General features: G+C 51.7%; 1 protein-coding gene across 1 annotated transcript in view; it reads right to left on the bottom strand.

The window, feature by feature from the left end:
- CACNA1E (calcium channel, voltage-dependent, R type, alpha 1E subunit) overlaps positions 1 to 16,369 on the bottom strand; it is a 101,400-nt gene that overhangs the window by 47,392 nt on the left and 37,639 nt on the right. Inside the window, exons 8-13 of the mRNA XM_009320728.1 lie at positions 4,001 to 4,116; positions 2,930 to 2,983; positions 2,507 to 2,596; positions 1,950 to 2,159; positions 489 to 601; positions 116 to 228 (exon numbers count right to left, since the gene is read on the bottom strand). Coding sequence (XP_009319003.1) covers positions 116 to 228; positions 489 to 601; positions 1,950 to 2,159; positions 2,507 to 2,596; positions 2,930 to 2,983; positions 4,001 to 4,116 — 696 coding nt within the window. The remainder of the gene's footprint in view (positions 1 to 115; positions 229 to 488; positions 602 to 1,949; positions 2,160 to 2,506; positions 2,597 to 2,929; positions 2,984 to 4,000; positions 4,117 to 16,369) is intronic.

Genomic DNA, 16,369 nt, shown 5'->3' on the forward strand with positions numbered 1-16,369 from the left:
AGAGACATTGCTGGAGCACTCGCAGTGATGCTGACAGGAGAGCAGGAGCGACTGGATCTGGGCTGCAGCCACAGTCGGAGATGAAGAGTGACAGGCACAGATGGTTGGTACTTACTTGGTTATTTTAAATATTCGCAGGAGACGAAGGGCTCGTAGGACACTGATCCCAAAAGAGGTTCCTGGTCTGAAGATAGCCCAAACCACTTCGAAGATGCTTCCCACCGTGACCTGAGAAGCAGACACAGCCATGAGTCAAAGACAGGCTCAGGACGGGCTGTTGCAGGAAATCTTCACGGGCCTGAAGACGAGGCACCCTCCACCCTGCCCAAGACCTGGTGTCTCGGTCTGGCACAGGCAGGCTGTCCCAGCAGAAAGGGCTCCCCTGCCCACTGCAAGGGCCATCCCGTTCTTCTCCCCCTTGGTGCTTGCGCTGCAGACACCTGCCAAACATCTCCCCCCACACCCACAGCATCTCTGGGGCTGCTTACCCCACAGTCAAAGCAGTTGAAGGAAGAATGGAAGTAAAGGCGTGGCCCCATCCCGTACATCTTTAAGGACATCTCCAGGAGGAAGAGCCCAAGAAAGAGGAACTCTGCATAGTCTGGAAGAGAAAACCCAAACGCGCTAACCCTGGGGCACCGAGCTATGCAGAGCATCCTGCATGCACCCACCAGTGGCCCATATAGCACACCACAGAGATGGGACAAGTCGAGGACCACGCCGCTTCCCCAAGCCCTCAGGGTTTGGGACGAGGGAAGCTTGTCTGTGAGGGGCTAAATTATGTATAACAGAGCAGCAACCCCACAAGTTAATCTTTCAGGGTAGGTGCACCAGTGTCCCACAGGTTTGAGAAGACCAGAGATGGCCGGCATGGAGTAGAGCAGCTCTTTAGCATTATATGACAGTTGTTGAGGCATCTGCAAAGACATTAACCACACGACACTGTAGGGGAATATTAGCAACCTGGATTTAAATCATTGCATGGCTGGAACTTAGCCAGGGTAACCGAGCTGAACAGCCAAGAGCCAGTGAAAAGCTTCTCCAGCTATTTCATGAACATTAGCAGGCAAGAGTCTGGCTCTTCACCTTGTCCAAAAGATGCTTCTCACCACGACCAGCTGCCGTACCACACCGTGGCGTGCTGGGATCCCGGCAGGCCTGAGCGTGCTAATGCAAATTTGGGCAGGCCTGGTGCTTGACGGGGACGTTTTCAAGGTGAGTAAAAATAACACGGCTGAGAAAGCAGCACTGTCCCTACTGCAGCAGCTCAGGAGTAACACACGGCTGCCATGGGGTTGACCACGCTGCTCTGCAGTTAGCACCACGCTAGAATAGACATGGGTGTGCTGCCTCCAAGACCTGACCTTCTACCATGGCCCATGGTGCACTGGGGGATGCTCCAGTAACTGATTTCAAGCTTGGGATCCCCATGCCATGCTCTGCACCAAAACTTTAACCAGGGGGTTCTCCCATGACCAGTCCCATGCCTGCAAACTCACGCCTTTCCAGCAATTGCTTGTGGGCATTCAAAGATGGATCTCCAGCAAGCTTTCCATCACCACCGTTCACAATTTTAGGATAAACGCAACTGAGACCTGCAGTCTGTTTGTCTCTCTTGACAAACACATCGGACCTGAAGGGCATGAGGCCACTAAAACTCCTCCACATTTGCCCATAGGGCTGAGACAGCCATCAGTGGCCACAGGGCCAAGGGCAAAGCTGTATTAAATGGCTGTACACAGTCCTTTTTTTATCAACAGTGAATGTAATTCAGGTTATTCCCCACCCAGCTCCATACCAGCATGACTCTGGTGGGATTCATCCCCATGTGCCCTGGGGCAAGGAGCGAAGACGTGCTGCAACCTCTGGCTGCTGGAGATAAAAAGGTTGCAGGAGGTTTTGCCTGCCCACGCAGTGCTCTCACACCTACACAAAGCCCAGGAACTCACAGAGGAAGTGGGTGAGCCAGGCTGGCTGGTTGTGATGGACAATGGCCACGCAGGCAGTGTTGAGAGCCACCAGGCTCAAGACGATCCAGTAGAAGACCTGGGATTTCACCATGTGGCGAACGGAGATGCGCAGGAGTCGCTCCTTGTGCCGAAAGTAGGAGGCACCATCCACTCTGGCGCCTTTGAGGCCAGAGTGACTTAAGGGGTTACCTAAGGGAAAAGAGGGGGGAGAAGGAGTTGGGTGCTCCAATCAAGGTGAGAGGAGGAGTTGGGTGCTCCAGCCTTCTCCACAACATGAGACAGGACAGATGGTTCACAGACATTGTTTTTATGGGACATGACTTAACCACATAGTTTTTAAATGGTACAGGGGGCAGTGGGTGGTTTGCCCCCTTTGCTGTCAAACTAGCAGAGATGGCTGATTTGTGACCATCTCCACATGACAGGTATGACCCTCGCAACTCAATAAACTGGCAGAGGTTTGTGGGAGGAAAGCTCAAAACTGCACTAACCCAAGGTTGGATGAAGAGGCCTTCTCTGTGCCAGCCTCCGTTCACCCACGGAGGAGATATCGACGCAGTGCTCATCGCTCGAGTCACGGTTCATGGCATCCGTCCGGTTCCTTTTGATGGTGGCTCGCCTGAGCACTGGGAAGGGAAGAGGAAGGGGTATTGGTGGCCCAACTCTGACAGTAGCCAGCTCATTGGACCATGACCTGGTGATCAGTGCTTGGCTAACTCGAGCCTGGTAACAGGATGGAGATACCCAGGTGACCCTAGTCCAGAAATATCCCTGTGTGGGACCAGACATCTCCTGGCCTCCATGCTCTCTTAGGGGTTATGCTGTCAATCCATTTCCCCACACCCCTCTCTCAGGCCATGGACCTCACTGGGGCATCCCCAAACCTCCCTCCTCTCATTGCAGTGGACAGGCAGAAGGAAGGGCAGGCAGGTGCTTAGGCAGGACTTTGCTTGTCTTACCTTCTAAGGCTGAGGTCCCAGCATTTTTGTTCTCTTCAGCCAGCATGACTTCCTCTACGCAAAACACAGAGTTCAGCATCAGGAGACAAGACACAGTTGGCTGAGCACATCAGACCTCACTGCCTTGTACCTAAACACCTAAGCAACCTGGAGGTGGTTGCTCTAGTTGCAAACTCTTGTCAAGTATTGATTAAGTGTCCAAAAGCAAATTCTGGAGGGTGGCAAGTGGCAGCTACCACACATTGCATCAGAAAGAATAATTACTTGTAATCAACCCTTCTTCCTCCACTGTAGTTAACCGCACTAAAGAAGTTAAACATTGTAGGCAGGTCTGGGGCCCAACATCCCAACCCAGGACCAAAGCTGAGGTCTGGGGCTCAGGCCTCGTTTCAAGTTACCATCCTTTTTCAAGTCTGAATACTAGATGAAAGTGTAAATCTTCCCTTCCCAGAGCCAAACGCACTGAACTGATCCCCACAGGGTGCAAGCAAGGACAGGGGCTGTGGCAGTTTGGGGACCAGGACTCATGGGCTGTTGTGCATGGCTGGGTGCCAGCAGGAAGCGTGGAAACTTCCACCATCCCCAGCCCTCACCCAGGTCCAGGTGGGAGCCCTGAGCTGGGAACTAGCCAGTGCATCCCCTCCAGCCTGCTCCAGGAGCAGGTTTAACTGGAAAACCACTGTCACGGTTCACTGCTCTACTTTCCCACCACTGCAGGGGACTCCAGCAAACATCAAGAGAAAGGAAACCATGGCAGAGCAAAGCTCGCAGCAGTATGCTCACAGCCTTCCCTGGAGATGTAATATGCCTCATGTTCAACACAGGACAGTTTCATGCCACAGGTTTCATCAGCTGTTGGCGATGTCCTTGCTTGCAGCCTGGCCGGACCATCACACCACCTGGGGCCAAGCTCACCCATGCACCCAATGCCACCATGTGAGCACCTGTGCGACTTTGGGGTTGTACTGGATGATGCTCAGGGATCCCTTCCCGTCCCCACCACTTTGCATGACCAGCACCCTTCAGTGCCCGCCACCCACCTGGGAGCCCCCCTGGCCCACCAGCCTTTACCTGCTTTGTCTATCCAGGCCCGGTAGCCGTTGAGCTCCCGCTCGATCTGCTGCTGGCGCCGCAGCTTCATGAAGGCTCGGCGGTTCTCCACTCGCTCACGCTCTTTGGCAAACTCCCTGGAGAAGGGGACAGGGAGGCGGGGGGCTGGGGGCACCACGGGGCAGGGAGGGGGAGGCAGGGACCAAGGGCAAGCACAAGCCAAGGGCTGCTGGAGCATGTTGGGGCAATGCATGGCCATCCCCAGCCAAAGCATGGCCAGGGGATGGATGAATGAACAGAGAGGAGGAGAAGCTTCTTTGCAGGAGGAAAGGTGCAGACAGATGTGAGCAAACCCCCTGCTTGGTCACTCAGCCCCGCATGCCCCGGCTGGGAGGTGCTGCTGTTCGGGGAGGATACTCCCAGCACCACCCAACTCCAGCACCAGTTCAGCTTCTGTGTGTCCCTTCAGGGAATAAAAACTGGGCACCGTGAGGAGGCAGCAAGGCGATGGAGAAGGGCAGGTCCTGTACCCTGCCTTCATCTCCTCCTCTGAATCCTTTTTCTTTCCAGCCTCTCCTTGGAGGGTTTTCCCAGGACTTGAGACATCCCTGCTGTCCTTCTCTGGACTTCAGTGTCTCATGCAAACTGTCCAGGCATGATGACCAGTCCAGAGAAGGACAACAGCTTGGCTTGGCGCTGCAGCAGGCAGGAGGGCAGGCAGGACCTCATGGGCTCTGCACAGGCAAAGACACCTGCCTGCCTGGGGCCAAACACTGAACAACACCAGCCGGAGCTAATGCCGTGCCCACTGCTCATGCAGCCTCTAATACACGTGGTGCACAGATGTACTAGCATCCACATGCTCACATGCACTCCTAGGCACAATCATAAACACACTCCTCAGTACGTAAGATATATGATTTCACCTACAGCCCAGCCCAGAGCTGTCCAAAGACACCCATACGCAGCTAGGGCTATATATACCTTCTCACGTGCAGATAAAACACAAGACCACGCTGGTAAGCATGGTCTGGTTTCTGGTATACACATGCTCATGGCCACACACAGAAGGCCCATGCAGGCTGCCCTCCTGAGGTTTTCACCCACCCTGTACAAAGAACCACCTGAAGCCCTAAGCATGTATGCAAAGGCCATCACACACAGAGAAATGGAAATACTTGGCAGGAAACACAGGGGTGGCAACGTAGGAAATCTCCCACCCACACCGTGGGTTATACGTGAGACAACATGGCCAGACCTGCTTCTAGGATGTCCCACACCCATTGCTCACACATACCACATACCTGGGGCATCTCGAGCCGCACGTTATATCTCTACTGACGTTTGCACACAAGGAGCATCCCTGACACCAGACATCCCCCAAGCACACCCTTCCTTCCTTCCTTGCAACTACATCACAGGGATGCAATCTGCTGGCTGCAGCTCCCCATCCCATCCCCGAGCCCCAGCAGCTGCAGAGCCCTCAGCCCCCTCCTGGTCCCAGGGTGGTCCCAGGAAAGCGTGATTGTGAAGAACAAATGGCACCGTTCTCTCTGCAAGACAAATGTCTCTCTCCCCGGAGACTAGCAGCAAAAAAAAAAAAATATTCAGAAGAACTGAAAGAATTGGTCTGTCTGCTGCAGAGAGAGTTCAAGTGCATTACCCCAGCTGAGCTATTACACCCTTAATGCTGTGTGGGCTTTCGCATGTGTGTATATGTGCATGTTTGTGTGAAAAGCCCTGAATGTTCCCTGCATCTCTTGTTTAAGATCCCCAGACAATTCAAGCATTTTTAATTCCACCCCAGGAAGGTGAAGTTTCCTGCCGCTCTGGCATTAAGCATCAAATGACTCTCCCCCTCCATCGCGGGCTTTCAGACTGAAAAGAGACTTTCTTCTTAGGGCAGGGAAGGGGGAGAGAACAAAAGGCAAGGAAGAAAAAAGCAGGCTAAGTGGAGGGAAGGAGGGCAGGAGGAGACGGGGGAGAAGGAAGGACCTCCCACAGCCAACAGCAAAACGCACTCTCAGTTTTGGGCATGCCATGCCAAAAACCCTCCTTGCCCTAGCTGGAGGAAAGGCAGGACCATTTTGGCTGTGCCATCATCCCCCACCGGCCTTTGTTTGTTAGCAAATTGGATGTCAAGAAATGAGAAGATGCCATCTGCAGTCAGAGTTAGCCTCTCTCCCTCTGGTTTGGTCCACTGGTCCTCCCATGCGCTGAACCTCTGCTCCATGGGCCATAACCTCACACCAGCCAGCTCCTTGGCAGAAGTTTTGCCAGCTAGACCCTGCAGATATATTCTGCAACTGGAAACACCTGGAAAGCTTTCCCTGATTTACACCAGCTGGGAATCTGGCCCCTCTCTGCCGCCTCCTGCTTGCCCATCCCTCTGCCTTCCAGCTCCTCCTCTGCTGAGGCCAGTGTCACCTTTTGCTGCTCGGTGAGAGGAGCCATCATCATGTGTCCACAATGAAACCCAGAAGGACAAGCTGAACCTCAGATCACCTTTTCCCAGAGGAGGGAATGGAATCATCTTTTCCAGTGACCCCCTCAACGAGCACCATTTCCCTCTGCCCAACTGTTTGCTCACGGAGCCCTAATTTGCAAGAAGCTGGTGCCACATGCATCCAGGGACAAGGTCTGTGGAGCTGCAGCAGCGTCTCCGAGGGAGATGCTTCCTACACACGTGATCCCTAATGGAGCTTAATTGCTTTTGTCCATTAGAAGGAGGAAGGGGTGGCAGAAAGGGGAAGGGGAAAAAAAAAGTTAAGCTCAGCTTAATGAATTATTACATTTCAGAGAGACACGTTACCGAGCAGGGCAGCAGCGGGGGTTGGTGACATCTGAGAGTGGGTAGGCGATGCTGACAGATCAAGGATTGCTCAGAGCCAATTTGCAGCAGCGGGTAGAGATAATACTGTATGTGAGTGAGAACAGGGCCAGCAACGGTGACTGACAGCCGCTTGGGAAGGCTCCAAGTCACAGGCAGGGCGACATCGCATCGCTGAGAGAGCCGGGCGCCTGCCTCCCATTGAAGGGGTCTGCTCCCCAGTGTGTTTGGGTTACATCGCCAAGGATGGCCCAATTTTGCCTTCCAAAGAGCCTGAGGCTGTGCTGTCCCATGGGATCCCTGCGAGAGGGCTCAGAGGACACCAGCAGAAAGCACGGTCCCTACCAGCCACACCTCTGTTTGTCCACCTGGCTCTCCTGGCCCCAAATCCTAACGCCTCCAGCATGAAAACGTCCACCCACGACAGCCGAGCTCCACTCATGCCGACCCTGTGTCATTGCAGCCCTTCCCCGTCCAGCCTCGTAAAGCCAAAGACACACAGTGAGCAATGGAGGCGAGCGCTGAAGGTCATGGTGGGAGCTGTGGAGCAGTGTGCCATCTGTCCTCCTGCACTCAAGGGCACCATCCATCCTCACGCCGTGCCCAGCCTGCCAGGGCGATTGGAGCACAGATGGTTCGCTCCTCCTCTGCCTGCAAATTCTCCTCTACAGCCTTGGCATTCCCCTCACACGGCCTGAGAGCGTCTCTGCTCCCAGCAGGAGACCTTGGGGGACACCGTCGCGCTCGGCCGCCTTCCTCCCTGGGCTCCCATGCCCTCACTCGCACCAGGGCAGTGATGCTTTTACTACATTGGTGTGCTCCGCTCAAAGGGCTGGAGAGCCCAGGTCTGGTTTTACTGGGAGAAGAACCCATGTGAAAGCATCCAACTTGGAAATGGGTCCCTTTTTGTGAAAAAACAAATGAAGAAACAATAAATAAACAAAAAATACCCAAAAACCCCCAACCACAAAAAAAACCCAAACCCAAAAACTAGCTAAGAAAAAAATATCACAGATCTTGCAACCCACATGTATCCTTTCTGGATCTTCTTTGAGTCCCAAGCGGGTATATAGCACTGGTCATATCAACATTGTGGCTTCCACGCTTTGAAACTACAAGCCAAACATCTTCAAATCCATCAATTAATCGCCTTTTGCCACCACTAAAGACGCCTCCAACAAACCAGTTAGCAAACAGGTCTTAAAATGATACGAGGCAGCAGAAAGGATGAGGTGGCAAGAGGAGAAATACTGGATTAGACACTGAGGATGAGGTAGCAGTACTGTGCTGCTGTGAAAAAAACATATATAATGGGACGTATAACAAGGAACACCATCTGTAAGACATCAGGTAATACTGCTGCTCTCCTCAGCACTTGCGAGGTCTCAGCTCATGGCTCCGACTCAGTTTTCAGCACCACAATTTGAGCAAAAACCGCCTTCGACTCCAGGAGGGTGTCAGGGAAGGTTATGGGACAGAACTGACAACAGACGGTTTGGAAAACACGGATGAGACAGTTGCAAACCAGGGGGATCAGATGGTATTTATCCAAGAGGTGTAAAGGAACTAAAGTAAGAGTGTTGAACTAACTGTGCAGTCTGTAACTTGGTGCTTCAACTTAAACAGACAGTGGCAAGCAGGCACAGCAGAACTGGCATTGCGGACCGGGATTATTGCACTGAACCAATAGTAAAGGCTAGAGTAGGGAGTCCAAAAGGTACAAAAACCTCTGCCGGGGGAAGATGTGCTTCATACATCTGCCAATCGTATCCTGGGCTGCATCAAAAGAAGCGTGGCCAGGAGGTCGAGGGAGGTGATTCTGTCCCTCTACTCTGCTCTGGTGAGACCCCACCTGGAGTGCTGCGTCCAGCTCTGGAGCCCTCAGCATAAGAAAGACACGGACCTGTTGGAGCGGGTCCAGAAGAGGGCCATGAAAATGATCAGGCGGATGGGACACCTCTCCTGTGAAGAAAGGCGGAGAGAGTTGGGTTTGTTCAGCCTAGAGAAGAGAAGGCTTCGGGGAGACCTTATTGCAGCCTATCAGTACTTCAAGGGGGCTTATAAGAAAGATGGCAGCAAACTTTTTAGCAGGGCCTGTTGCGACAGGACAAGGGGGAATGGCTTTAAACTAAAGGGGGGTAGATTTAGGCTAGATATAAGGAAGATATTTTTTACACTGAGGGTGGTGAAACACTGGCACAGGTTGCCCAGAGAGGTGGTGGATGCCCCATCCCTGGAAACATTCAAGGTCACATTGGATGGGGTTCTGAGCAACCTGATCTAGTTGAAGATGTCCCTGCCCACGGCAGGGCAGTTGGACTAGATGACCTTCAGAGGTCCCTTCCAACCCAAACTATTCTATGATTCTACGATTCCTTAACAAAACTGGATTGCCTCGAGAAAGTTTTCCCATGAAGCACTAACTGGTGAAAAGAATAAAAAAAAAAAGGAAAACAGAAACATCTTATTTCTCGTATTCCCTTTTAGCAATGGCTGTTAGCTTTTCATCATCCCTGTGTACTTTGGCGAGAGCTACGTGTTCGCTGCGTTGTGACAAAGCTGCAGCAAGAAACAGAGCATACAGCTGATGATGCTAAAGAGAGCATATTTATAGAGCGCCGGCAGACACACGAGTTGGGGAATGAAAAGCTGACAAGCTGTTGGCGACATCGAATGGTAAAATGGGAAGGAGCTGGGAGATACCAGCCCTGAGATTACCCATTACATCACCGTCCCATTTAAGAAGGGGCGGATGCTGGTGGTTACCTTCTACCTTGGAGAAAGCTTGTGATTTAAACCAGATTTTCTTATAGGTACTCGCTGACATCTGTCACTTCCACCAGTTCCTAAAGGGGGTTGTATTAGACAGGATTGATACCAAACAGCATGAACAATTCAGAAAGACCTTGCCATGCTAGTTTGCGTTGACACCCCACGCTAACAGGAGAAGTGAACAAAAACAGAGGCAGAAGGGAAAGGCAATGACAACATGAAGACACAGGGAGAAGGCAGCCCAAATGGGAAACTGTCTCCACAAGTGGGGAGAGGACAGAGGGGCTCCAGATGAGGAGCCACCAGAAGCAAAGTCAAGACTCCCAGCACTAAAGAGCTCCTTTTATAAGCTTGTCCCTCAAAAAGATATGGGCCATTGTGGCTCCACACAGGGCCCAAAGCAGCGAGGACAGGACCACCATTGGCTGCCTGCATTATGGGACACTGCGCTCTTCCCAAGGAGTGACTCTGTTACAGGTGCTGCTGCCAACAGGCAATGGGAGGACAGATCAAACAACCTGGAGATCTCTTGGGTCCAGGCTTTGGGCAGCTTTGAAGATGAATTTCAAGAATTCGAATAATTGGTATCTGCTGCAGAGCCAGAGCGGCAATGAGACACTGAAATGATTCAAAACAGTGAGAAACACGGGAGAACTCAGACTTTGCATCTGCTCATGGGGAACGCAGCCCACTGAACAGCAAGGACTTTAAATACTTCCCCCCTTCTCTCCAGTAACCCCCGTTTCTTGTCTACAGTTAGCTTCAGTCAACAGGCTCTCATTCATCCAAGAGCAGGTTCATCCATTTCTTGGGAACATGATTGGGCATCAGCTGTATGTTGCGGCAAAGCCTGTCCCTCACTGATGGATCCCAGCAGAGATACAGGTGTCCAGTCCAGCCTCTGCATTTCAGGGTGGGATCAGCTCCAGGCAGCTCGATGCCTCTCCACACCCTTCACACATGCTCTCCAAGAATAAGAAGTACTCCATGGTCAAAGTGGGAAAAGCATGCGTGGATGCTTGCTTTGTGTTCAGCTCAACCCTGCTGTGACCTTTAAAATAAAGACAGGTTTTCCACGACACTTGGGCTGGGCTCAGAGCAGCCAACAGTTTGGAGAGCTTATCGTTTTGAAGTAGAGAAAAATAAATGACAAAGAGGACAAATATCACCGGGAGAAGGGAGACACCAACATTCCAGTTGTAAAGTCTCAGTTTCAACATTTCTCCAAGGGTAACGATGCTGAGGTTTGCATCTCTGTCCCCATTGCCCAGAGAAGTCTGTTGTTTGCAATGTTGCACCAAAGGCAGCAATAGCATCGTCAACCCATGCTGCAAGAAAGCTACAGAAAGGTGGCATAGGGTCTGGCAGCCCCAGCAGCAAGAAGCAGAGATAGAAGCTCTGGATTTTACTTCACTCTTATCAGGCAGGGCTGGTATGAGCAGCGCAGCTTCACTGCTTCAAGAGCCCTGGGCTTTGTTCGCAATCACTCCCACTGGCTCATGCAGTGCTGGGAAAATGTCACTCCTCCCCTTCCCTCCTATGTTCCAGTTTTTATCCTCTGTAAGTGGAGAACAGTTTTATAGTCCCTCTTTGCAAGTGACAGTGATCTGCAGATGAAAGGTGCGGGGCCAGTACTGAAGGTGAGTTACAGCATGGAAAAAAAATCACCAATTTTCAACATTTCATCACGTTAACTTCCCAGGAACTTTCAAGCACTCTAATTGATGCCTTTAACACACAGATACAATGAATTCAGAACCAACCATCAAGTGTGAAACCCACAATGCAACTGCTAGATATGTCACTTTGCCATTGCAAAACAAACAAACAGCCGCCCACGATGTACAAAGAACTGATAATGCTACACGATTCATTTGGGACATCCTGTCTACTTCACCCAACAGGAGTGCCCAGCACCCTCTTGCAAGCATGGATTTGGTCATGGAGGAACTGGGCATCTCCAAAGCCATCCGCCAAGTCAAAGAGCTGCAGCCATGGCCACACGATTGCTGTCATTAACCAGGATGAGGGAAATTACGAAGATCTGGAACAAGCAACTCCAAAAGCAATCTGTAAGCAAGAACTATCTGCCAAGTGCTTTGTCAAGAGGATCAAAAATGAGCTTTTTCACCCACAGTCTGCAGACAGTGCGCAGTCCACAGAGCAGATTTGCAAGTAAGCATGAATAAGAGCAAATCTGAAGCAGTTGAGACACACTAGCAAATAATTTGCAGGGAGAAATCAAAGGGAAAAGTCACCAAGTCATCTCTTTGTTTTGGATTTTTTTTTTTTATCCTGTCCGGCTGGCTGTAAGAGGATTCGTTATTCCCTGTAACACTGGGGGATACAGCACACCAGACACGCGTGTCTCTTGTCAGGCAGCTTATTTGCAATGGGCTTGGAGGCCCTCCACAGAAAGGTGGTACAACAGAGCAAGGCAGAGAGGCACTCATTGAATATGGATGCCCACCTGGCTGCTGAATATAGACGAAGATCTCAAAGGCTCCTTTGCTTCACTCATGTTCAAATACCATGTCAACGACACAAGAGCTTCCCCAGAACAAAGTGAAAAGCATGGCCGTTTCTCACCAAGCGTGGCCCGACCAACGCGCATCCCATGATGGTGCTGGGGGACCTGACAGGAGGCATCACAGCCCCCCTCCCCACTACACCCACACCTCCATTCAGAAGTGGTTCCAACTAGTCAATCCCCAAACACACAATGGGCACAGCCATTTTACATCTCATCCGAGCCACTCCCTGAGATGCTACAACCATTAACGAAAAAAAAACAAACCAATGCTTCCAAGCTTTCACACTTCCGATGCAATATTTCTCGAGCATGTTTGTTGGCATCTTGCTATCCCTCATGATCTCCCCACAAGCCTTCCTGCATTGTGGCAACGCGTCTCCCTGCTTTCCCCTCCACAAACCGCCTACCTCCGAGACATTAATCCTCTTCCCAGTGTTTTTGGCTTCACACCACCTGATCCAGCTCGAATGCACGGGGCCCAGGTTTTGCGTAGAGCCAGCAAAAAAACTCCTGTCTCCATTGAAAACGTACATTTGTTCCTTCAACGCCCTTATTATTAATTGCTATAAAACTTAATTTTATTCATCATTTGTTATGCCTCAAAATTGGATGGGAAAAAAATTCAAATTAAGTGAAGTGAAAAGATTTCAGAGATGGTACAGAAGGCTCCTGAAGGAGCTGAAGAAAACTCTCCGGAGACTGGGAACGCAGCGCTAACCCAACCTGAAAGAAAGAAGATCTTAAGACAAAGAAATCTTGCCAAATTGATCCTTTAATTATAACATTAGTTGTTTCTTTCAAAGGCTTAGTGCAAGAGCTGGGGGTGGGGGGCAGAAAAGACTTAAAGGGAGAAAAGACTTAACAACACCAGGATGAGTGGAAGCAATTAGGAGGATTTAAATTACTCTCTTGTTTGGTACAAGGCAGATGGATTTCATTTTTCTTGCCATCGTGCTCAACTTCTTGCTTTGCCATCAGCTTCCAGAGGTCTTCTCCTTGGCAGACCCGAGGACGTAGCCTTCCCAGGTCAGGCAGCATCCCCTTCCACTCTGCACCCACTCAGCTATTGCTGCGGACCATGAATACCAGTGATTATGGCAGCTTTGTCACCCTGGAAAGGGGCTGGAAGTATGAGACTGGATAGGGGAAAGGAGTCTACCAGCCCTCATCAGGAGGACAGATGCTGCAATGAATGGAGGAGGGTGATTACAAACCATTTTTTCTCTGTAGGGGCTGGGGAAAGGGAGATGGAAAAGAGTCAAAACACAGCCTGTCTGGTATCAGAAACTCCACATGAGTCCTCAACATTATACCTCCAAGCATGGCTTATTTTTTATCTTCACTCTTTCATTTTCTTGCTCCCAGCGACAAGCTAAACATAAGCCATCTTCTTGCCAGGAGGGGCAAAGCAGGCAGGACCTCTGCAGTAGCTAGGACAGGACCAGTGACAAGCTGTGGTCATTACTGGGATGGCATTACTCCCACTGCAGCACCACGCATGCCACAGGCGGCAGGGACGGGGCAGCGTGGCTCTCACCTGGTCTCTGCTGCTCTGGAGATGCAGCCCAAACACAGAGATCCAAATCGTTTTACATGAGAAACAGCTGAGCCAAAAAAAAAAAAAAAAATTCACAAAGAAGGGAGAGCAGACCTTTGCAAATCTCCATCACAGGGCACATGCAACTTCTGCATCCCCCGGACTTGGAATCGACCGACCGCAGGGCACCGTCCGCAATGGGCCATCAGCCGCAGGGCAGGAGGAGGTCCCATCCACCCCTCCTAACTCCTCCTGCAGCATGCAATTCTCTCTCTGCACTACAGCGGTCCCCCCTGAAAAGGGGGGCAGGGCTGCAGGTGCGCCCTGCCACACCTCAGCAGGGTGCTGGATGACACCAACCTCAGGCCACAAGACGGCAGCAGGCAACACTTGATATGACTCTCAGCATCTTCCCAAGCTCCCAAATCCACCGGCTGCCACGCAGCAGAAAACAGGGCATTTCAGCTGATGCTCCATCCTTGCTCGCTCCCACTGACTCTCTTCTGCCAGGATTATTTCAGTAGCTTGTGTAGCTGAACAGTCACATCTCCTCGGGCTTCATACCTGCTCTCAAAGAGGAACAGGGCCAATTTTTTTTCTTCCCTGCTTTCAGTTAGAATTAATTGATCCGTAATTGCACCCATAGAGGTGGAAAGTTAACAGACACAGTAAAACATGCCAAAGCCCCAGAAGAACTGGCTCTCCAAGCCCCTGCCTGGAGTGACTCCATCTCCTCTTAACAGCGTTGCATGCAATCCCAGTGCATGTGTGCGTGTTAGTATTTAGAGAGAAAAATCAAGGAGTCTCGTTATGATGGAAATAATTTCTTTTCCTCTCCCACATACTTTGTGCTTAGGAGCAGATGGATCCAGGCTGTTTACATCACGGAGGTCATGCCTCAGCTTAACAGTTGGGGAACTGACTGTTGGGAGAGATGCGCATCACAACCAGAAGATTGCTAAATCTGGGCTCCGGCAAACTTCTGATGGTGGCAAGTTAAACATACAAATGTCCTCCTGCAGCCTCTTCACATCCAGGACCTGCCTCGAGTGTTTGTTTCCTCAAAGAAAACCGCTGCTGAGATGAAGAGAGGCAGAGAGGCAGCTCTGCAGCAGCTCGTAAGCGTGAACTTCGAGAAGAGGCCTGGAAATCCCGAGCAGACCTCGTTATTCTCCGGTGCAGATGGTGCAGTTTGCAGGCAACGTGGGTCCAGGTTTCTGCAAGCGGGCTACCAGGGCTCGCCGCTCATCACTGCGCCCCAAGTTAACAGAGCGACTGTGATTTCAGCTAGCTGGGCGCGGCTGCCTGTCTTCCCCCAAAGCAGTGCCACAATGCCAGGGGAAGGTTTCCTTCACGTAGAGGTGTTTCCATGGAGCTCATCCCCAAACTGACCTTCTCCTCCCAGCTCAGCCCAGCCGTGGGGCGTGCACGGGGATCCAGCCAGACCCTGCCTGCTCATCCAGCTCAGAGGCTGGGAAATGGAAAGGTCACCCTTCCCCTCCCGCAGCAGAGCCTAGTGCTCTCTCCAGCACAAGAGGATTGCAAGAAGTGTTAAAAACAATAAAAACTAAGCAAGCAAAGCGAGGAACGAAGCCTTTCTTATTGCACTCAAGGACACACATTGCTTGTGTGCAGAAGTACCTTCTCCTGCCTCACATCACACCCCTCCACGGCTCTGGCAGCAGCTTTGGCAAGAGGATGCTTCACCGCCACCGAGGTACTGCATCCACTGAGCCGCAAAGGATGTCTGTGGCCATGGCCAGGCAGGAGGGCATGCACGGTGGCCTTGCCATCGTGTGGCAGAGCCCAGCTTGCCGCCTCCACTCACCTCACTCAGCCCTCCGGGGAGCTGAGCAGTCACGCTTTTCCCTAGGTATCTGGCACACCACAAGAGCATCTCCATTGCCAATTAGGCCACCCACCCACTTGCATCCTTCCCCAATACAAACCCTATTAGCGATAAACAAACAGTTGAAATGCCAGCCGGTGCCTGGGAAGGGCCCTAGACAACTGCATCCAATTTGCGGGCGCGGGAACAGCTGCCTCATGCAGTCCCCACACAGGCAAGCACCGAGCGTGGACCAGGACACGGGCTGGGCATCCTGCCAGCCACCCTGTGGTCCTCCTGCCAGTGGCTAGCTTGTAGGCCAAAGCAGTACTACCTTGCTGTGTCCCCAGGCTGCTCTTAGCATCACACCAGCACCAAAAGCCTCAGTGTCCACACAACACACTATGTTGGCACGATTCAACACTGCAATAAGGGGCTTTTCCAGCTGCCTAGCTCTGAGCTTCCTGACTTTCCTTCTCTGGGCTTTTGTAGGAAAGCCCCTGCTTGACACTGACACCCAGTTGGACTTTGCTCAAATCCCCAAGCTGGATGTGGCATAAGAAATGCAAAAGCCACCCAACGTTGCTTGGATGTTTTCAGCCTCCGTAAGAGCTCCCTCCCTGCAAGGCAACGTGAAGCCCTTCCTGCACCCTGTCCCCAGGGTCCCTGGACTCAGTCAGACCCCAGACTGAGAGCTGGGGAAATTCAACCCACCAACAGAACCTGAAGCCCAGCCTGCCGCTCCAGAAGCGCTCCTGAAACCACCACCATCACACCTGAACTCACGGGGACACAGGACAGTGACAGAGATGACCAGGGCCAGTCTCCACATTGATCCCAGCATCTAAGGGCTTTCCAGCTGGCCAAACCAGTGCCACAGTGGCTTTTTT

The sequence above is a fragment of the Pygoscelis adeliae genome, unplaced genomic scaffold, assembly GCF_000699105.1.
Source record: "Pygoscelis adeliae isolate BGI_AS28 unplaced genomic scaffold, ASM69910v1 Scaffold402, whole genome shotgun sequence".
NCBI classification, from domain to species: Eukaryota; Metazoa; Chordata; class Aves; order Sphenisciformes; family Spheniscidae; genus Pygoscelis; species Pygoscelis adeliae.